We start from the raw sequence: 23,116 nt of genomic DNA, 5'->3' as shown, positions 1-23,116 counted from the left end.
CAAAGAGCAAAGAGCTTTCCATTTTTTGTACTCAGTGTCTACACACTTATGGGATGCGCATGTTCAGGTATACTGAGGTTCACTGAAGATATGAAAGTCATTAAAACCTGAACACCGTACATGAACGAAGAGGCAAAAGTAACAGGACATGGGACATGTCTTTTTTGAGTGCCCCTTTAAGACAAGTAAGTCTCATTGGACAATATGACATGTTAAACTTCATACAGATCTCATTTGTCACTACATTTTATTTATTTATTTTATTTTATTTTTTTTTGCTGTAGAATTTGTAGAATAACATTTTAAAGTGCTTAAACTGCGTTTGAAATTTAATTGGAAACTCGTTCATCTTTCCTTTAGAATATTTCTGACGTCACTTTGGCTTTAAATGTGTGAATCCATCCGGCAACCCTTGTTCAACTGCGCTTCCTGTTGAGCTAGATCAGAGTGGCCTGCCCGACGTTGTTGGGTGGTGAGGTTGCAGTATAGTACGGTCGCAGTTGAGTAAAGAAAGGAGGGGTGGTCTGGACAAAGCACAGTATTTTCAGGTAATTCCTTTTTGAATTAGATTAGTTACATTTATTACTTATAAGCTGTTTGGAGAACGGGGTAGCTAAAGTTGGCTTGCTAGCTAACGTTACCTACACAACATAATTTCCAGGAGGATGAAGCGGTAACCGCTAATGTTAGCTAGCTACTACTAGTCAATGCAGCTCCACAAGTGCTTGGTTAGCTAGACTAGCTACCGAGCTTACGTTTCTTGTGTCTTGGCTAGTTACCCATGTTCTCAGTACTGATTATTTTCACTCAAAACTTGACAGTGAAACAACATAACCAATTAACCCATTTCGCTGAGCTTTATTGCAAAAAACCGAGAGCTTGGTGTGTATCTAGCTAGCAATATTTCCGCCTCTCAATAGGGAAGACAGTTAGCTGCATTAGTGCGCACGAGTCATGTGTGGTTAGTAGGTAGCGCTCTTTGTCGACCAAACTGTAAGGTAGATAGCTTGCTTTATAGCTTCGTTGGTATTATTTGTTTTAGTGATAAATATTCCATGTTAGCTAACGATAGAGTTTATGCTCACCGAGTAGGTGGCAGGCTGCAGTTATATATATATATATATATATATATATATATATATATATATATATATATATATATATATATATATATATATACACACAAATATAAATGTATGTATGTATAGACAAGCCAACTAGCTACTTAACTAGACATAACCACGTAGCTAGCTCTAGATGGCTAGTCCATCGTTTAACCTTGTTCTTGCTCGCTAGATAGCAATCTAGGTAAAGGTTTGCGTGCTAACTGGATTGCTAGATATTGTCATGAAACGCATGGATGAACTTGTGCCAACTGCTGAGAATGTAGCCCACGTTCGAATGGTAGTGGCGTGGAATTCTTGGCTAAGTTCGGCCCTGAGCTTGGAGCCTCCCGCGCGTCTGGCCGGTTGTTCGAGACGTTCTAAGCGAGTTTCTCAAGTGGCACTATCCTGACGACATATTTTTGCTACCGGCTAACAACTCTGCTTTTTTACTCTAGAAATAGTTATTGGACTTCGATTAACTAATTTTATCAGACACATTATTTACGAAGATTTTATTTTTAAGTATAGTGTTAATGCATGTAATTGTATGCATGGTATTTGGCTAGCGAGGCAATCGCGAACTATATAACAGCTCCTGTTAGTCAGCCACCCAGGGAAGACATAACTAGGTAACTGACTAGTTCGGGAGACTATGGAAAGGATTATTTGAACAGACAAAAAGGTAAATTTGACACTGCAGCCAAGCAAATTCTGCTAGCCAAGCTAACTAACGTTAGCGGTACTTTATGCAAAGCCATGCTAGCTTGCTAGTTACTCGACAGAGCACGTTGTGAAACGGGAGGGTCTTCATAATACCTCTATACTGAAAACTGTTTGAAATACCGTCGTTACAGTTTGCAGGAGACCACGATTATGATGGCTGATAGGCCATACATCTCAGTGGGTGAACAATTTGGCGTTAACTACACTATATTTTAACTGTCGTAGGCGTAAATAATTTATTAATCGAACTAGACGATATCGTCCTTTCATAGTCAATAATTAGGGCGTGGTCCGTTGTAAAATTAGATTTTTAGGTTTTAATACAGAAGTGCAGTTTAGAACTTTTTTCCTCTCAGTGGCCGTCGCCGGGGAGAAACACTACTTCACAAATGTAGCGGAGAGCTGCACAGAACTTAACCTAACATTGCAACAATATTATGTGAATGCAGCTCAAAACGATTTTGATTGCACTATTAAGTACTGGCACGTGACTGAGCGTTGCTAGTTAAATTTACACCAAGTGTAGTTTTGATTAGTAGATAGAGAGTGTGATGATCCACGTTAGCTACTGATCTTGGCTAGCCAATGCGAATTGATCCTCTCTTTGTGTAGGGACACCCACATGTAAACGCATTACCCCATTATAACCCAGCTATTTCTAAATTATCGTATTTCTGGGTTATGCCTGGTTTATTGTGTTAAGCACTGAGTCTGCAGTAAACACCAAGTAGGCATACAATCACTTTAAAAAGGATTTTAAATTGGTGCATCTGAAAATTCAAAGTATTGTAGTACTATGACAAGCATTTACTTGCTGGTCGTAACTTTGTATTGAACTGAACTGTAATTGTTATAATTGTCATAATTTATTTGGCAGACAGTATAATCCAGAACAATTACGGGACTGTAATGGCAAGATATCCTAAGTGTACAGGATATGATCTAAAACAAGGGTACAAAACAGCTGTTAACATAGTAAATGTTAGGCACGAGACAGTACATTCAGCTCATGATGTGAAATGTTTCTTGAAATGAAGTCATTTATATAGGCCTATTAAACTTCAGAATGAGAAGTTAATAAGTTAATAAAACTATATATCAATATTCATGATACAGAACTCAGACGTGATAAATCTGTTTTATAAAGCATGTCTATAATTGTCTGAACTTAAGGTTAGCTACTTAAAGTCTGAAGACAGACTGAATTTGTTGTGTGGATTATGTGAAACTGCTACTGAATTGTGGCTAGATCCATCACTATCCAGTGAATGAGATGGCTAACAAGCTGGCTTTTGGTACATCTTTAATATTGTTGCACAGTAGAGTTCAATTGCTTCTTGAAAGCGATGGTAAAACATCTTAGCCTGTGGAATGGATTGTTTCCAGTATTTTTCGTTTGTCAAAGTGCAAAGATATTAAAATGGTGTACAGAAATTCCATCTACCCATGCTATTTCGGTGAATGTTGTCATGCAGACTGACCAATACGACCAATAATTTGGAACTGACAGTTTTATAAAGCAGGCTACTTTTTGTCATAGGACTGCTGAGGAGCAATGGACAGTGCGAATAAAGCAGGTAAAAATTCCAGACTTTTTGTAGATTAACTGGGGGAAAGTATATTGCATTCTAGCTCGTTTTAATCTAAGTCGCATGGCAATTTGATTTTTGCCAAATGTACTCATAGCTAAGAAACATTTTCTGATACGGCAAAATTAAACATGACATTTTGTGTCATTCCTAGTAAATGTATTTTAAGCTGTAAAATGGTGCCAAAGGATAATCATCCATCTGTGGTTGTTGACATATACAGTGTCCCCAAAAGCAATGTACTTCTATATCATACAAACATAATCACAGTAATACAATGATCTAGGTAGGTAGTATGCTTGCTTATTGTAATGTTTTCATCATATTTCAAATTCAGCCTCTTTTTGTGAGATGCATTATATATTCTGTTTCACTGAAGGAATATTTTCTTGTATGTTGTGCTTAGTTTATTCCAGGGTTACTTATTGGAAGGGACAGATGGCTACTGTTTAAGTTCCCCTCCCCCTTTAACCAATGTCACAAGTTGCTGCCTCGGTGTTGTCTCATGACTAACTCATTCACACTGGCCGGGTCTCGTCTCCCTTCTTTAACTCAGTGAGAAGTATTTTGTGGAATTTTTTGGTATCAAACTGACTGGTATTTTGCTAAAATGGTTTGATGTTATTCTTTAATCTTTTTTCCTTCGTTTGACATTGACTGCTTGCATGAAACTGGACTGCAGAGTGACATTAATATGACAGTTTCCAGAAGTGAAGGGATATATTGGATGAGTTTCATTCCACTGAGGCAGACTGTTGAGCTCTTGAACATCAACACTGACAGAACATTAATTTCAAGTTATGTCTCCCCCCAAAAAAGGATTGATCTATAATATTAACATGGCAAACCTAATTGCCTTGCACCATTTCAGATTGCAAACGGTTAGCTATCTGTAAAACGTAGACGTTGCAGAGGATCACAGTGGGAAACACTTGCTATGTGTAAACAGTTTTTAAGGCCTGTTGTTGCTGTCCTTTTGACTGGTGACTTGTGTTCAAGGTTAGACAGAAGATTGTTTGCATAGCATGTAGGAGCATCCCTGTTTGGGCTATTACAGATGTGGCCCTGCACTGAAAGACACCAGAATCAACTGTAGCATTAGGCCATTCTGTTTTCACTGCTAGAATGTCTGTTAACTCTGCAGTGACAGCAGCATTTACGCACCCAGGACTATAACTGTGCAGTGGCTTTGTGGGAAGTAACCACACTGTCAGCCATGCTTTCTTAAATTTAAAGTATGTCATCTTCCTATATCTGCTCAGCTAGTTAGTGTGAAAGCTGGGGTTTTTTGGTGTGTGAGTAGTTGTAAGAGAATGTTTCCGTTCTTGCCGGGCATCTTACTCTGCGATCGCGATAGCAGTGGGCCGCATTGAGGCGCCTGCACCCCTTGGCTGTTCATGTTTTTCAGGTTTGAGGTTCCCACAGCTGTGACTTGGCAGAAATGCCTTATGCAGTAAAATGCGACTACTGCACTGACCAGAGGCAAGGGCAATTCTCATATGCCTTTATATAAAATAGATTGAGAAGAGGTGAGTTGGTCTTTTGTTGCCTTTTGAAATTGTGGCACAGTTCAGTGTTTTACTGTATGTTATGGTCTCTGGAATGACTTGGATCTTGAATTTGATAACATATCAGTTTGTCAACACAATATCAATTGGTATTATCTCTAAAAGCCATAGATGAGTTTGTCTTTTTATAAATGATTAACCGAGTAGCTGGACTGAAAGGCTGTGTTTGATTGTACAGTTTAGTGGGCAACTTTACAGTGGCAAACACTGGAGAGGTAACTTGATAAAAATGGCAAATTATTTCTTGTATTAAGTAGTTGAAATGAGCAAGCGGCAGTATTTACAATAGCCTGAAATGATCTTTCCTTCTGAAGACCAGTCAAGTTCAGTTTTGTTTTAGATATCCAGAATAGTATCTAAATTTGCTTCTTATTTGTTGGTACTAGGGCTGTTAACAATTAATTGACTATCGATTAACTGTTAAATCTTAATCGATTAAATTATTAATTAAACAATTAATTGATTTAAACTTCCAGAAGTTTAGAACCGTTTCCTCTTGTAATTAGGGCTGTCAACGTTAACACGTTAACGCTTGATCGCGATTACTCTGGAAGCTTTAATGCGTTAATGTTTTAACGCAAATGAATCATAAAATCAAGTTTGACCGCAACTTCCTTCTGTAATTTCAGCGTGACTATTTACCTGGCTGAATTACTGAAAGGCATGGCAAATGCAGATGTGCTGAACGGCAAATTTCGTTTTAACCCTTTCGCGTGTACGGTCACACCAGGGTGATTAGCCGTTTAGCGCATATGCTAAAACTGGTGCCATTAGAACACTAGATTGGAGAAATTCTAGCTAATTTTAGCTTTGAGGAAACAGCGATTTAACTCTAAAAATATAACACATGGTTACTGAAATCTACAAGAAACATAATATACATAACACAAATGAAAACATAACAAACCATATAGGCTAAGAAACATAGAAACATTATTATATTACACTAACATTCTGCTGATTGATTTGGAATGAGCTGGGCTGCATCCTTAATTAGTAGCAGTGGTTGATTGGAAAAAATAATCATGAAAAGGGTGACAAAAGTGGCAATACCCCCTTTACACCAGATGAACAAGCTTAAGTGTTATCTAGATATCTGACCTTTATATTTTAATGTGCCAGTTGTCAGTGTTCATTACTGGAAGAACTAGATGAGCTAAATGTGACTGTTAGCTAAAGCTGTATTCCATGCTTGCTAGCTAGCTAGCTGCTCACATGGTAATACAGCATACGTTAAAATATTCAAAATCAGTTTGTATGAGCCTTAACCCCGAAGACCTTTAGCTTCATTGATTGCGCTGTAAATGTATTATCAATGGAATACTGCTCACCACCTCCTCCTTCAACTGGGAGGAGGGTTGAGGGAAGGGTTCCTAATCCTGAAGCTGCATCTGTGAATGAGGAGGGCAGATCTGATTAGTGGACAGGCTAGTTAGCATGTATGCTAGTTATCTAGCTATAGCAAGAGTGCACACTAGCTGGCTACAGATACACTGAGCTATATTAATTTGGACCAAAATTCTCATTCTCATTTTCGGTGGCAATAAAGTTAACCTACCAAATATTTAAGCGAAATGACACTGGCACTACACTGTAAGTTAACTTAACTTGTTAGTTAGCTAGATCATCCAGGCAGTGGTTAAGCCACAAGAAATGTAGGCTAGGTAGCTACGTGTTAGTGGGCACCAAAGGAAAGTCAATAAATAACCTTTCTTTGGAAACAACTGGGTGACTCTTGGCCCTTTTTCTCCCTCTCAGCTTTCTATTGCCTCCTTTTTGTTTTTGATATCCTGACTTCTATGACAACGTCATACCCAGTTGCAGGCTAGCTAGGTTTCTTTAATCATACACGGAAACGTATCCACATTTGTGCTGTTGGTAAATGCGAATTAAGTTTGCATTGGTGTAAGCAACAATTGCATCAGAACATCTGTAAAGTGAAGTGATACATAATAGTAAAACGTCCCAGTGCTGTTATACTTTATTATCAGCACTCCTTGGAATGCTCTTGTCCAATTAAATTACTTAACCAGAACTAACTGTTGTATAATTCAAATTAAAAGCCCTCTGCAGAGTTGTGTAATTGACTTCATGACATTTCATAAAATTCTGAAGCAGTGGCGGCAATAATTTGGCAGTGGCGGGCTGCCGCTGCAAAATATATATAACGGAAACGCAGTATTGCCTGTGGCTGTTTGAGCCATATTTTAAAATAATAGATGATGATGTTCAAAGTAGTAAATGAATACACCTGAATACACCAGGAGGAAGCTAAAGAAACCCATTTCTTTGCTCTTTGCAAAGGCAAACATCTGAAGACGGTTGGCGCAGTGAAGATGGTCACTATTCCAAAGTACTATGAGGGGAAGAATGTGCTCATCACGGGGGCCACAGGCTTCATGGGGAAGGTCCTGCTGGAGAAGCTGCTGCGCTCCTGCCCCACTGTGAAGGCCGTCTATGTGCTTGTTCGGGAGAAAGCGGGCCAGGCGCCCCGTGCGCGCATCATGGACATGATCAACTGCAAGGTGAGGTGGTCTGCTCTCCTGTGCCTGGACAAAACAGTCCCTTCCTTATATGGTCAGACGGTAACAGTACAGATTACTACTTTTGACACCTTTGAAATGTCTCAGCTTTTTGATAGGCTGAGAGATGAGCAGCCGGGCTTTGCAGAGAAAGTTGTGGCTGTGAGCAGTGATCTGACCCAGCCGGAACTGGACCTGAGCAAAGAGGACCAGGACATTTTGGCTGACTGCATTAACATCGTCTTCCACTGCGCTGCCACTATCAGATTCAACGAGCCTCTCAAGTGAGTAATAGTCTGTGCTGTGGCACTGCATGGCAGAGCATGATGGGGACGACTCTGCCAGCCAGAGCAGCTTCCATCTGTCTCACAGCTCTGCTGTCTCTGCTGCTTTTAGAGACGCCAGTGGAACTCCCCATGTTCCTTATTTGTCCGACATGGTTTGGCTCACATAAGTTCAAAACCATTAATATCCTTCAGCACCACTGCAAAAAAGGTAGTTTGAGCTTGCTCCCCTTTCCCACAAGCTGGTGTAATTTTCTTTTTATGTTTCAAGAGAGTGTGGACCTCCTAAATTCTGCTCCATGAGAGGGAATGATCGATATCCTGACATGTTTTCATGCCCTGTTAGTGTAAGGGTGATGCCTAGTGGTGACATGATAAAAGGATAAGAAAAAATTAAGAATGGCTGTGGCTGTGTTAACAAGGCCTCTTTCCCCTTGCATATTGTCTTGCAACCTGCAGCAGAGGAAAGCCCCTGTTTGACTAACCAGTTGTGTTTAATTGAAATGTAAAGAGTGTGAACACTTGAATCAGATGATTATTTTAAAGTCTTTGAGGCGGCTTGTGAGATTTTATGTATGTGTGTGTGTGTATATGTATATGTGTGTATATGTATATGTGTATATATGTATGTAATATATATATATATATATATATATATATATATATATATATATATATATATATATATATATATATATATAATATATAATATAATATATATAATATATAATATATCTGTACGGTCTATCATGATATTTGTGTAACTGAAGAAGGAAAAAATACCCTTAAAAAGGCAAAAAGCAGGAACTATGCATTTATTCCCTGCATTGTGGTGTCAGTTTCACAGAATTTGACAATTAAGTATTTAAACTTTGCAAAAGAAACTCTGGAAGGCATCGGAAAATGCATTTGTTGTGTTACATATTTTGTGGCAATTGAAGTCATTCAATGCAAGTCATGAGTTCATTCTATATTTTACATTAGATGTTATCGGTATGGCCTCCATGTGTATTGAAATACAGTGGTTAGGCAAGGTGACAAGCTAGATCATGTATTTCCCATTCAACTGGCTCCGTTATTTCATGTGTCATGAATTACCTGGATTGGCTTGTAATGGTTACATCATACGAAACGAAACTCTTTTTACTGAATACACCCTTTCTCCGGTCACCGCTGATGTGGTGATGGTGTGTGTGGACGATTGTGAGCTTGAAGAGGCATTTCCGAGGCCAGGCTGCAGTTCAAATTAGTTTTGAGGAGTTGGGAGGTTGGCTAACCGTAAGGTTAGTTAAGTAATTGCTAACGGGAACCAATGATGAATTCGATCCAAGACTGTGATGCTTTAACCACTTTGTTTTTTGGACAATGTTAGGTAGATAAACTTTTGTTTTAAATGCCTAATCATGCAGAATACTAGCGATATAATTGTAGAGTAACTTTCAATTTAGACAGTTTTTTAAGTAGGAGCTACGTAGCTAAGTTGGCTAACTACTCAACTGAAGCTAGCTACGTATATATAACAACAGTCTCTGCCACCCAAACCGTTTAGTCAGCGTTACTTACTGAAATTGAGTTGGTCAGGTCTCATTTCTCAGAACGCCTGGATGTTTTAATAAAAATATCGATATTTGGCGCCAGTGTATCGATAGCTTATCGCTAGAGGAAGTAATGCGATATATTCCCGTATCAATATTTTGTCCCACCCTGTGTGTGTGTGTGTGTGTATATATATGTGTGTGTGTATGTATGTATATATATATAATGTGTGTGTGTAAAATTTCCATAAAAATGGAAATGTGGAGCCCTGCTCATTTAAAATTACTGATTTCTTTTGTTCCAAAGAGATGCCATGCAGCTGAATGTTCTGGCCACACAGAAGATGGTGGCGCTGGCCCACAGGATGAAGCAGCTGGAGGTGTTCATCCATGTCTCCACAGCCTATGCCAACTGCGACCGTGCAGTCATTGAGGAAGTGGTGTACCCACCGCCTGTCGACTACAAGAAGCTTATCGACTCCCTAGAGTGAGTGCGTTTATAAAGGAACCACACAGTATTGGCAGTGGAAGATCTCGAAACAATAATTATGATTGAAATCTGGTATTGAAAACAATATTGATGGGATAATATAAAGGTAGTGAAGGTTCTATGTTTGCCCCTCCCAGGTAGAAGAAATAATTAACTGAAAGTGTTTGTGCTACTTGATGTAATTGCTAGTGCTTCCATGCTGTCTGTTAAAGTGTAAATTCTTATCCTAGAGTTGAAGGGTGTTATTTGAAGAGGAGGCAGACATTAAAGATTGTGTGGAAACCTTTGAAAATTTAGCTTTCAAATGAACATATTGGTCATGTTAACAGGTGAAAGTTGAATGTTCTTTGTTTTCCTTTTCTTTCCTAATTGACAGGCCTCGTGTCAGTAAGTGGCTGTGTCTTTGTATTGTTTTTAGATTGAAATATTTTGCTGTTAGTCTCAAAGCAAGTAGCTGTATTAGGTGTAGAGGTCATAGTCTAATCTGTTGTCACTGAGACTAGTCTGAAGTGATTAGAGCTGTTTGACAAAATGTGAAGTCTGAGCCCTGTTGATGCACAGTACAACCTTCGGAGTCAAATCAATCAAAAAAAAAAAAATGCATAGCTGATAATGGGATGAGAAAATATTGAGTACTCCATTCTGGTACATTGGAGCTGTGTTTCGTTTTGATTTGATTTTCCGGTGGATGTGTAGTTGTGTGAAAGAATTATCTTAAGTCTTCAGTACCAACATGTCACAATAATGGAATCTGGCGATAGGCATTGGAGTTGAGATCTGTATGCTGAATGTTACATCTGTGTTAATATGATAGAACATCTGCACAGGTTACCATCTTGTTCTTTTGGCAGAATGCTATACGCTACAGTTTTATATTGTCAAACTATTTGTCTGAGACTTATTGGTTGCCAGATTCATTAAGGGCTCATTTATAGAGTTTAATTTCACACTGGGCACAGTGTGGCTTGGGAGAGGACTGTAAAAAGAGGTTGATTACAGCTTGATATTGCAGAAAGACCCTGTGATGCCTCAACTGTTGCTACTGTAGAAATGCAAATTTGAAGTATCAGCCTTCATGGGACCTTTGTTTGCTCTTGTTTGCTATTTGACCTTCTTGCTCTCACAGAAACCTTTTTTTTTTTTTTTAACTTGTCGGACCTGTTTCTGTTACCATGTCATTCTCTCCAGTAATGCAGAAGGTTTTTTGTATGTCCTGATATGTGCACTTTTCCAAAAACAAGAGATGGCTGAGCACGATGGCACAGTAGTAGACTCAATGTGGCAGTTCTGCTGGAACAAAGAACATAAACTGCTTTGCCATTCACTCTAAGCTCCTTTTTAAGGGGAAAAGCAGGCCAGTCGCGTCACTTGGGTGTTCTGAATACTTTGCTGAATGTGATCAAAACCATGTCTAGTAGTGATACTCTGCAGATGTGACTGCATTATTGTGGTGGCTCTGACCCATCAGGATGTTTCAAGCTGAGTGAGAACAACAGCTAGTCCTGCCTAGTGGGAGACACGCCTTTGAAAAATGGTTTTAGCGTTTGGCCTCCTACTAAGTGATGCATATATTCCAGTGTTCCAGTGTTTCTGCAATTGTTCTGACTTGGATAGGCTAAATGTGACTGGGTGTGGTTGTTTGACGGGGTGATGAGTTTGCATGGTCTGTCATGCAGACTGCATACATCAATTTGCCTTTTTTTTTTTTTTTTTTTTTTTTTTTTTGAGCAGGTGGATGGATGACAAGTTGATCAATTTAATCACACCAAAGCTCATCGGGGACAGGCCTAACACGTACACATACACCAAGGCCCTGGCGGAGTACCTTGTCCAGCAGGAATGTGGGAACCTGAATGTGGCCATTGTACGACCCTCAATAGTGGGTGCAAGTTGGAAAGAGCCCTTCCCAGTAAGTTCCCTCTAGGCATTTTACCAGTCTCCCGTTCAATCATGGACTCATCTGGGATGTCCCAGAGCATAGCATTCTCTTCATGACTGCATGGTAGAGCTGGAAAGATGGTGCTACCTCAAGGGTTTCCTAAAGGCCTTTTGTGCATCCTCTGTATGGTAGCCAAGTCACTAAGCGCTCTGCACCATTAACCCACACTGACATTGGCAGACCTACATGTAATACAATCTCTGATTGAAAGAAGATCCCGTGCAAGAACCGACCTCATCCATGGAAAGTTCCTCTTGGCTGCAGTCTGTGTGAATGGGAAGAGGTGTTGCTGCTCTGTTTCTACCTTGTTCTGCTTTTGTACCTTGTGTCAGAATACCTGCTCGTCCACCAGCCATTGCTACTTATACTTGTTCTACACAATGCTGTACTGTACTTATCTCTGAATGTGTACTGATGATGTTTCTGCTTGTCCCTCTCAGGGCTGGATTGACAATTTCAATGGACCAAGTGGGATATTTATTGCTGTAAGTTTTACATTTTGAATGTCAAGCTTTTCCACCCCTTCTTACTGTTCATCAGTTATGATGTGAAACAATGGAATGTTCAGTGTGTCCAATGTCTCCTGGTTTTCTAGGCAGGAAAGGGAATCCTTCGAACCATGAGAGCCTCCAACAATGCAGTTGCTGACCTGGTCCCAGTGGATGTGGTCATCAACACCACATTGGCTGCTGCTTGGTACTCAGGTTCTCAGAGATACACAAGGTCAGTGTTCCTTGGTCATGTGCAGAGGGCTATCACAGTGATTTTCCCGAAACGCTTGTTCTGGTACAAATATTTCATGGTCTTCTGTAACAGCTGACAAGTGTTTGTAATGTCGATTAAAGCAAACAATAGTTGCTGCATGTGTTCTCTTTGAAAGCCTCCTTTTAATGTGTGTGTGTGTGTGTGTGTGTGTTGTTTTTTTTGTAGGCCAAAAAGTGTGTTGGTCTACAACTGCACAACTGGTGGCATCAACCCTTTTCACTGGGGAGAAGTTGGTATGGATCATTCTTTTGTATCTAAAATTCAATGCAGCTGGACTATAACCCCCCCCCCCCTTTTTTTTTTACTGTCAAAAATTCAAAACTGTCAGACCTATAGTTTGAGCCCAGTCATGCCTTCAGCAGACAATGACTGGGATCCCACAGTGGTGTAGTAGATTGGCTCCATTCTGCCACAGTAGTGGTGTGTAGGGTTTCTGCAGGGTTTCCTTATTTCACTATTTTTAGGCACTCTTCCACTGGTAGTTCATCCAAATCCTGACAAACTGGAGAATGCCTATCTTCCTGTGACCGCCCGCTTCACTGTTGGGCACTGCGGGACTTGAAGTGTGAAAAAGTCATTTACTGTGTGCAAGTGTGTTAGAGGATGGCATTCGTCAAGTTTCAGTGCAACTGCAGAGAATGTCATGGGGAGACAAGCCTAATAAGCATGTTGCAGTTTTAAAAATAGGGTTGTATAAAAAAGGAAGAAAATTCTAGACCTTTTATTCGAATGCATTTACATCAAGTCCTGAGGGACTAGCCATTTACCCTTAGGTATGGAATGCACAGTCACACTAGCCTCACCCCCTGTCTGTACTGCACCTACACTACTGCAGGGGCAATTGCAGGCAGGCGAGAGTCCTCCAACCTCACCCTGCCACCCATGTCCTCTTGTTAAAGCTTTGCTTCACACCCTGAGCATTTGACTCCCAAGCAATTCTTCTGTTTACCTTACCCCATCCATTGAAGTACATGAGAATCAGAATTGTGTGTAGTGAGGTCTGTTTGGTCTCAAACCCAGCAATATAAAATATCAGCATGAAGAGAGAGAAACTATAGAGCTCCTGTCGCCACAGTGTGTGTAGCCTTTGTGGATTAGTGTCCCCTTGCATTTTCAGAAGCCTGCATTTAAGCACTGATATCATTTTTGGTTTATTCGATCATGTGTTCATTTACTAAGGGCAATGGCTGCCAAGGGTGCACATTATTCACTTGTGTTTCATGACCTTCTGGTGGTGGTTAGTCCTGTGTCCAGCCTTCCACTCATGTGGAGGATTCCTAATGTATGTCAGGTTGGTCATATCTTCATGTAAATTCAGTTGCAGGGCTTAAAATGCTTTTGGTTTACTGCCAACTAGATGTGTGTAAGCAATTCATGTGTCACTGATGTGGAGGAAAATCAAATGTGTTGTCTGTCATTGTCTTAAATGGTACCCTGGACCATTCTCAGAAAATCTGAGTATTTGATTGTTACAGATGTTTAATGGTAACGATAACGATTTGTAATTGGAGTGGGCATTTCAGAGTTAGACTCAGCGAAAGATTGCTTGCACCAAGAACTCCAAGAGGTCAGTAAAAATGCTTTGTACATCCAACAAATACTTTCCCTGGATTTGTTTTTGGAGAACTTGTCCAGGTGCCCTTTAAACAAATGCAAAAGTGTTTTTTTTTTTTTTTTTTTTTGTTCCACACTTGAGACCAAGCTACTTTGCAAACTTCACCGTGTTGCAACACTTTTGTCTCTTAGAGTACCATGTAATATCCACTTTCAAGAGGAACCCCCTCGAGCAGGCCTTCAGACGGCCCAATGTTAATCTAACATCCAATCACCTTATCAATCAGTACTGGATTGCTGTAAGCCACAAGGCACCAGCTTTCCTATATGATCTCTACCTCAGGATAACCGGAAGACCGCCCAGGTAAACGGCTCTCGCCACCACACCCATGCTTCCACCCATGCTCTCTCGTTGTAACCCGACCAATGTGGCGACGCGTCTGTCCTGTTGCATCATGGGTAAGGGCGCACAGCCCCAGGGGGTGCCAGCACCGAGCACTGGCCCAAACCCCAGGGTTTTGCGCCCTCGCCTTCCACGTGCTTTCTGTCTGTCCCTGTGCCGTCGTCAGTGTTAAAGGGTCCTGTGATGTATTCTCTCTGCAGAGTATTGTATAAACATGACCTTCAAGACGAACCCCTTAGAGCAGGCTTTCAGGCGCCCCAACGTAAACCTGCGGTCCAACCCCTTTACCAATCAGTACTGGACCACAGTGAGTCACACACTGCCCGCGCTGCTGTATGACGGGTATCTCAGATTGACGGGTCAGAAGCCCCGGTAAGGTCCACAGTGCCTGCCCTCTCGCCCACCTCCACTGGGTGCCGGTCACGTGGTGTGGCAGGGGGGAGGACGCAACCCCGGCTGTTTGCTCGACTTCATGGCATCGGACTTGGCACGACTGCTGTCACCACGTGTCATGAGATGCATGGGAATGGTTTGGCTTCCTAAACAAGCATGTAGCTCAAGAGCATAACTGCATTAGCAACACAAATGCAGCTGAGCTCATTGTGCACACACGCAGTGTATAAATTTGGCAACAAGGATCCTGTTTTTGTTTGGCGCTTCATTTTTATTTATTTATTTTTTCTGCTTGGAAAAGGATCCACCGCTTTCTTTTTTTGACCAGTGAATCAAACACCACACTTGAAGCCATTCCTCTCCTGAGCCGTGCCATCAAGTCTTCGGAAGTGACCTGGGAACTATCTGTTGCAGTGTCAATTTCCTCTTTCAATCAGGCACTTGACTGGGAGGGACTTGTTCACTCACTTGGGTTTGACTGACACCAGATACCAAGCATCTACTCATTTTTGGCTGGCTCCCAGCTTGCTGCCATGTAAGTGTGGCTTGACCCGATACCAGATTCTTGTTTTCAGAGCAACAGAGTATCTTTAGGCATGCTTGAGGAAGAAGTTTGAGGAGAGTAAGTTTTACAGAAGCTGTATGTGAATTGTTCTCTCTGGCATAAGCAGCAGCCACCTGAAACTGACTGGTCATGGACAACTTGTGCTTTTCCCTGCAAGGATTAACAGGGCAGCTACACAGATTCCAGGAAATGAGCATTGTAAACCCTTGTCTTTATACTTTTTAAGTCTTTGGTATGGGTCATGTAGATGGTTGGTATATACTGGTGTCTGGTATATATGAGCCAACCCCTGTTAATCAGAAGGACATTTTATCAAAATGAGTCTAACGTGATCATGGTAATGTGTTTTCAGGGTAAAATTGAATTAAGTGATTCTTTTTGTCGTTTTCCCTGCTCACCCTCTTATGTTTTCATGGCCTGAAACGAAGTGATTTACTGTCAATGTACCAGATGCATTCAACTTGGAAAGGGTTAAAATGTCATGCTTGTTGTGCATTTTAATCATTCCATCAAACTAGTTTGTGATTTCATCCCCTTCCTTGGTGGGAAACTGAGCAGTAAGTAGACTTATGAAATGAGTGTTTCAGAAGCAGGTGGCTAATGGTATGTAAGGTTGGTTTCAAGCCTCAGTCAGATGTATAATCAAATAAATATGGCAAGTAAATATAAAATCATGGCAATGCAAAATAATAAAAAAAAAATCATTCAGTTGGAATCCTAGCGGAATTTAGTAATGTTTGGCTAAACTGGTGGCCTGATGCTTTATCAGAAATGCTCAGATTTCTGCCAAGTCCACAGCAGCCTTCCTGTCCTCTCTGATTGACATCACTTGTCTCTCTCCAATTAAGACAGGACAAAATTGAGATCAGTCTGGACAGGAATGCCAGCATTTTTCACCTGATGAATGAATTCTGCTCTACCTTTCAATGTGTGTGATCTTGATTGACCCACCTGTAAAGCAGTCCATCTTCGAAATACAGTGCACTCTGCTTATAAGAATCACATCTGCCCAGGGCTGTTTGGTCCTTAGAAGTTTGTTTTTAAGCAATGTTTTTCTCTTATTTTATCGAGAAATATATTTGAGTTAGGCGTTCAAGTTCTTCAAACAAAATGTATTGGAATTGTTCAGTATTTTTAACAGCACTTTATTAAATAAAAATAACATGAATGACAAATTATTTGAATGTCACTGTGAGGCACTGTTTGAGCTACAGTGCTGTAGATCTAGTCAGTGTCCTTGTTTAAATTAAATCTTAATCAATTTGACAAGTTAATTTTGAATGTCTCCATGATTGGCACCTTACATGCTTGCATTCATTTTCATGATGAGGTCTCCTTCGTTCTTCAGTCTTAGAGAATGTAGGCAGTGGAATGACCAGTTTCTCAACTGCATTTCTTTCACTGGTCTTAAATCTGTTTTTTTTTTTTTTTTATTGCTAGAAAGTGTCTTATTCCTGCTACTTCTGTTTGCAGGAAAATGTTCAGTTTAGGTAAATGACATAACGCAGAGTGCTAGGTGCTTTGGTATTGCAAGATAAGAGGTACTGTATTCAAGCTCTGCTGGTGTTTTTTCATCAATTGTAATACCTTACGCAATTGACATACGTGTTGTAAGTAGACCCATATTGATACTTATAAGTGGATTGCTTGATTCTTGGAATATTTAAACCACTTCAGGGCAGAAATGTTTCTATCTCAAATGATTCTGTTTTCATTATTATATGTGGCTGATTCTTATAACAGTCTTTCTTACAAGCAGAGTGCACTGCATAGCTGTCTCGATAATTTTCTTCCACTTCACATGTAAAATACTGGATTCATCAGTTTGAACATTTTTGAATGAATAATGTAGTGGAATAGAATTGATATACTGAAATGGTTGTTATGGTGTCTTGGGTTGGGGGAAGGTAGGGAATGCTGACTGGCATTGAGTTTCTGCATTGCTGTCATTTTATTTTCAGATCAAATTTTGCAGACTAAGAGAAGGGTCAAAAATGGGAAATTTTATACATGCCAGAGCAGTTTCATTTGTGACCAGGCCTCTCTGTGCTTAATGGATATCTTTAAGTAGCAGATGTAGTTCTTCCCGAGAGTCCATCTGTTTGACCCAGCTAAACATAAGCACTGACTCTGAATCCAGTATATTAACAATTTCATTTTGGGCCAAGATTCCATGATTCAATTGGGGAGGCTGATCTCTGTTGAGAGTTCTAGGTCCTCCCTCCCTCCCTCCCTTCCTCTAATGCCTCTCCCTTCCCCCTTGTTGCTATGCTGACCCAGGATGATGAAGACCATCACACGGCTGCACAAGGCCATGATGGTGCTGGAGTACTTCACCAGCCATTCCTGGGAGTGGAACACGGACAATGTAGCCATGCTTATGAGCCAGCTGTGTGTTGAGGACAGGAAGGTAGCGCCTCCACCCTCCAGCAGCAGCATGCCATCATTACTGACACAGGCCAACCAGGCACTTTATTTCAGTATTGCTGCATGCATCAATTTTGACTGGTGTTAGCTAAAAGAAAATTGAGGAATGAATGTCTCTACACAAACATAAGTACAAGTATGTTAGCATTGTTCATGGACTGAAATAAGCAAGCAGACTTTAGGACTGAAAATTCCAGAGGGTCTGAATAGTTTCAAAACTGTAATATTTTCAACTTCAGGGAGTGGTCATCTTATTCTTACTGCTGTTGTTTGTCATATACTGTAGCATTCCAAGACACCACTGTGGTTCATAAAAGTTCCACCCTGCTCAAATGACAATAGACATGTCATGACATGTCACATATAATTGCAGACTGACCATGAACATACTCTGATCATCCAGACAACTGAGAAATTCACAAACCGAGCATGTTACAAAGAGAATGAAATCATTGTGTTGAAATACAGTTGAGACTAAACCATGCACAAATTCCCTCCAAGGTTGTGACAAGTGTATGTGCATAATTAAAAAGAAATTCAATACATGGAGAATAAATGGGCCTCTTTGTAAGTGACCACAAGGGAAAAGCCATGTTCACTGTAAAAATGTCATGGGCCCTCTCAGAATACCGTCTTGACAAGCTGTGTAGGGTTTTCTTAAGCATGACGCTAGAGGCTACCTTTCTTTCATCTCTGATTGTAAGAATTGGTGTTCTGAAAAATCACTACATCTGCATAGATGGAAAATCTTTCTCTTTTCTCTGTCATCTTTGTCCAGATTTTTAACTTTGATGTGCGGCAACTGCACTGGGCGGAGTACATGGAGAATTACTGCATGGGGACAAAGAAGTATGTGCTGAATGAGGAACTGTCAGGCCTACCTGCTGCCAGGAAACACCTCAACAAGTAAGGGATTGTTGAACGAGCAATGAGAAGGCATGAATGGTGCAAATAAATGGGGGAGGGATGATTGTTAGGGGAATGGGCTCAGGTTATTGGAGAAAGAGGAATGCAGTTAGGTGGTATTGGTGGGGGCAGAATGTGGGGAGGGGCTTACAATACTTTGTGCATGTTGCATATGTATAATTTGCAGATTATCCTTCTCTAGGTATTGATGCACACTAGTATGAGTTCTTGAAGTAGGTCATGTTTGCATAAAATTTATAAAAATCTCCTGTCTTACATTTTTCCTTTTGCTAAGCCACATGGGTTAACGATCTCCGGCCCCACACCGGAAATCCGGCGTGCAGAGATTTTAGATCAGGCAATAAATTATTACTAGCATATGCGGGCTCTGATATTACCAGACAGGAACGCAATTTTATTAAAAACAATCACTGACGCGGTGTTTTTTTGGATGAGTTTTAACTAGTGGTAACCTGTTTAGGTGCCGTACTGGCACGAGAGCACTGTTCTTATCCAGTCTGCAGCTAGTTTCAACTTTCTGTGAGGTGGTGCCAGGAAGTATTTGCGGGGACTATATCAGTTGATTACTGCACAGTAGGCTAACATGCATTCAAATAGATGGAGCATGGAAGCAAAACTTGTGTGGGTTGGCGCAGACACAAGCACAATAGAACGGGGGGTGAAAAATAAATGGCGATAGGCTTGGTTAGATGAAAACTGTAATGACGGCCAAATGTTCGGCGTATTTTGTCACAAATTAAATGGGCCCAGGATCTGCTTTGCACCGTGTGTACGAAAAAAAAAATACAGTATGGGACAAGCGGCAAAAGGTATTGTCTCGGCATGATGCAGATCCCTCACACAAAGCAGCTGTTCGGGCTCTTCGTTATACATCAACGTTGCCAGGAGCTGTGGCCACTGTAGCTGCTGCCGCTTCATCCATCCAAGACCGCGTGTGCAATCATAAAGTCCGCATTTAAAGTGGAACATGACCTGTCTTTCACGATAGCGCCAGCGCTAGGTGACCTGTGCAAAATGTCACAGGGCAGAAATGCACTCTCCAAAGTTAGCATGTCAGATACACAGGGCAGCTACCTACCCACTCACAACATTGCCTGTCACATTAGGCAATGTTTAGCGCACAAGCTGTCAAAACAATTGTTTTCACAGAACATTGATGAGTCCACAAACCTTCAATTTTCAATGTCTTGGTCCGATTCTATGATGATGACTTGGACAAAGTTGTAACACAGCATCTTGGTACCCGACCAACTTTTATTGAGGTTGCACTTTTCATTTTTAAAGCATTTAAGAAAAAAAGAAGCACTTTTAATTTGAGCACAGTAACACAAAATTGTATCAATGTAGTTTTTTTGTTTTACAATTCTGAATGAAAGCTGTTGTGGTAACACTGAATGAACGTGCGTCCCATTTCGCCCCCCACCCTCCCCCCCCAAAAAAAAAAAACATTTCAGGCTCAGAAAAAATGTGTTGCTTTAAGCCCTGTGAGCCAGCATCCATTTCAAAATCCAAATCATGTAACGCATGTGTTTCTAAAGTGCCATTTAAAACTTGTATAGGGTGGTGTACTGTTATGATGATGTGAGAACATCAAAGTTATTTCAACAGAAATTGAATTTCAATTCCAAACTACTTTCTCCATGACATGCATTTGCAGGAAATCATTTTAGTGAATCTATTTGAGCAAAGACTCGCTGATGCAAGTTTCAACCTCAACCTCTGCCCCGTCCTAGAGACTCAGTTGGCGTTCCTCAAAATTTTGCTGACTACTCTAATTGCCTGAGAGACGGTATCTGCTAAATGGCAATGATGGTGATTTCCTTTTGCCTTGTCTTTTAGGCTGAGAAACATCCGCTACGCTTTCAACACCATCCTGGTTGTGCTTATCTGGCGCGTGTTCATTGCCAGGTCTCAGATGGCCCGGAACATCTGGTATTTTGTGGTCAGTCTGTGCTTCAAGTTCCTGTCCTACTTCCGAGCGTCCAGCACCATGAAATACTGAGGCCAGTGTGGAAGTATGGCCAGCCCCAGCCTCCGGCCCTCCCACCCCCCAGCTCCCCACAGACAGCTATGCATTTGACAAAATGCTCTTCAAAGCTTGGACATCAGGGTCACTGCACTGTGACATACTGACAGTGTGACATCTCTTCTTGCTGTGTTTTCTGTTGGTATGTGACTGCATTTTCATGTGAGCAGGGGTGATTGGGGGGGGGGGGGTCTTGTTATGTTCTTGCTTGATTCAGGGTGTTGGTGCCCATCTATGCTTGCTGATGGCAATAATGACTTGTTTCCCAATCGTTTGAGCAAGCACAAGGTAGATTGTATGCGATAGCTCTTCAAATTTCTGTGCCTATATCTAAAGATTATCTTGCATCATAATCTGATCTTGTGTCGTTGCTTTTAATGTCTTGCCCAGTTACAGTACGGAAGGTTTTTTTTTTTTTTTTTTTTTGTACAAAGCCATTCCATTATGTCCCATTTGAACTTGGCCAAAATACTTTGCAATTCTTAATTTTAATAACATGCAATGAATTATAGGTAGCGTTGCCTGTATTTTGAAAGAGTTTCAGTGAAAAGTGTGAATGCTAGTTGTCATTTAGATAATGTCCGTTATTTATATTATTTTTATTCGGTTTTTTGTTTGTTTTAAATGTCTGTCACCCCTTCCCATGGTTGTTGAGGTCCAGATTCATACAGACATGGGCATTTGATTGTCTGATAAGTTTTGAATTCATCAGATAGCAAAGCCTGGGGTTTGTACTGTGTTCTATTTTTTTCCTCTCTATCTTGCCAACATTGTTAATGCACTTAAAACAGCAGATGTCATTAATTTCCACTCTTGCAATAGCACTGGCGGTGATGTGTTTTTCATTGCCGCCACTCACCATTGCTGGTCCCAGTATGTGTCCTAAATCGTGTGATTGCACTTACTGTGGCTGTCCAAATTTAATTTTATTGTGCTGTCCCTTTACTCTATTTCTCCACGTATGTACTGGATTGAAAGCGCCTATTTTCTTCCTTCTTAACGTTTAATTTTGTCACACTGTGGGAATGAACGTCAGGCATTTGTCCTCATCCATCATTGTGTTTAGACACAAGGTTAAGGGTTTGCTGTATTTAGGATAGTGCTGTCTAAGTATGGGAGTAGAGTTTTTTTTTTTTTTTTTTTTTTTTTTTTGTGCTTAGTTTCTATGACATTTGAAGGGTGTGTCATTGGTGCCTGAATTGTCTGAATCAGAAATGTGAAAAAGCAAATGTGTGTTTTCTAATGGGTATCTGTACAACTCTATTTAGCTAGCTAACAGGACTAGAATAAAATGTTCAGAGTGGAGTTATAAAATATTTTTGTGCTTACAGTAAATACCACAAAGTAGCTATTTATTTGCAAAATAGAAAAGAAAAAAGTAAACAAATTCAGATGGAGCCAGGTTCAGCTGCTGTACATCATGACTACCTTACACACACAATGGCCAATATTTGCATTCCCATATGAATCAGTTTTTGTACTCAGTACTAGTGTGTTTTAAAATGTGTTATACCTTTTCAGTCTGTGTCTTTTCAGAGTTATCAAAATAAGATGAGCTATTCTTTTTCTTCAGATTTCTAAATTTCAGTGCATATTGTAGCCTATAACCTGAATTTTGACTTATTCCTATTCATGATTTTCATTTTCTTCCCAAATTAATGTCATTATGTGTCCTTTCATTTTGCATTAGATTGCCACATGTTGAGGCACTTGATTTTTAATCCTTTTGGTTTGTTTATTGTTTTCAAGGATCCCTTTTGGAATACAGTAGATTGAAGTTTTTTGTTATGCAAGGCAGCCAGTTTGGTCAGTTTAGGTCAGTTTGGTTTTGGTATCTTCAGTGGACACAAACATTTAACCAGTGATGCTGGGGTTTCCTACAATGACATCCATTTAACAGCTTCACTGTTACTGGTGTTTCCTATAATGAGAAAGCATAGTTGTGGACTATAGTATAAAAATGAACGGTAATGGATTTACATTTGAAACAGACAGGACATCAGTGGCATCAGATTTAAGGATCATAATATGGTCTTTAGTTCAGAGGGCATTACATGCCTGTGTTTGACACTAAATCTTCATTTTAAGTTTCTTTGCATTTTTGGACAACATGGATGTTAAAATAATTACTGTTTGTTTTCTTATTCTGCTTGCAATGTATTACTATTTGTGTTGTACTTGCCCTGGTATAGTGTCGTATAGTACAGTTCCGTTTAGTTAGTCCTCCTAAGTTGATACATTTGTAGTATCTAAGTAATTGATGTGTCCTCATGTTCTGAATTAATTTTGGTTGTGTTCAT

General features: G+C 40.3%; 1 protein-coding gene across 5 annotated transcripts; it reads left to right on the top strand.

Annotated features, from left to right (window-relative positions):
• Positions 1-433: 433 nt before the first annotated feature.
• LOC118781770 (fatty acyl-CoA reductase 1) lies at positions 434-21,962 on the top strand. Of its 5 annotated transcripts, none has more exons than XM_036534816.1 (13): positions 434-548; positions 3,370-3,406; positions 7,291-7,511; positions 7,617-7,792; positions 9,635-9,814; positions 11,549-11,726; positions 12,197-12,241; positions 12,352-12,479; positions 12,687-12,754; positions 14,679-14,850; positions 17,717-17,846; positions 18,642-18,769; positions 20,630-21,962. In XM_036534816.1, the coding sequence occupies exons 2-13, from the start codon at positions 3,385-3,387 to the stop codon at positions 20,790-20,792; spliced, it is 1,611 nt and encodes a 536-aa protein (XP_036390709.1). In that variant the 5' UTR covers positions 434-548; positions 3,370-3,384; the 3' UTR covers positions 20,793-21,962. The 5 variants fall into 5 exon arrangements, with proteins under 5 accessions (XP_036390709.1, XP_036390708.1, XP_036390710.1 ...); XM_036534815.1 differs by lacking the exon at positions 14,679-14,850 and adding an exon at positions 14,268-14,439; XM_036534817.1 differs by lacking the exons at positions 3,370-3,406; positions 14,679-14,850 and adding an exon at positions 14,268-14,439.
• Positions 21,963-23,116: the final 1,154 nt, after the last annotated feature.

This window comes from Megalops cyprinoides, chromosome 8 (genome assembly GCF_013368585.1).
Source record: "Megalops cyprinoides isolate fMegCyp1 chromosome 8, fMegCyp1.pri, whole genome shotgun sequence".
In the NCBI taxonomy this organism is placed as follows: Eukaryota; Metazoa; Chordata; class Actinopteri; order Elopiformes; family Megalopidae; genus Megalops; species Megalops cyprinoides.
Note: the sequence above shows the minus strand (reverse complement) of the source record. Positions and strands in the feature narration are given on the sequence as shown.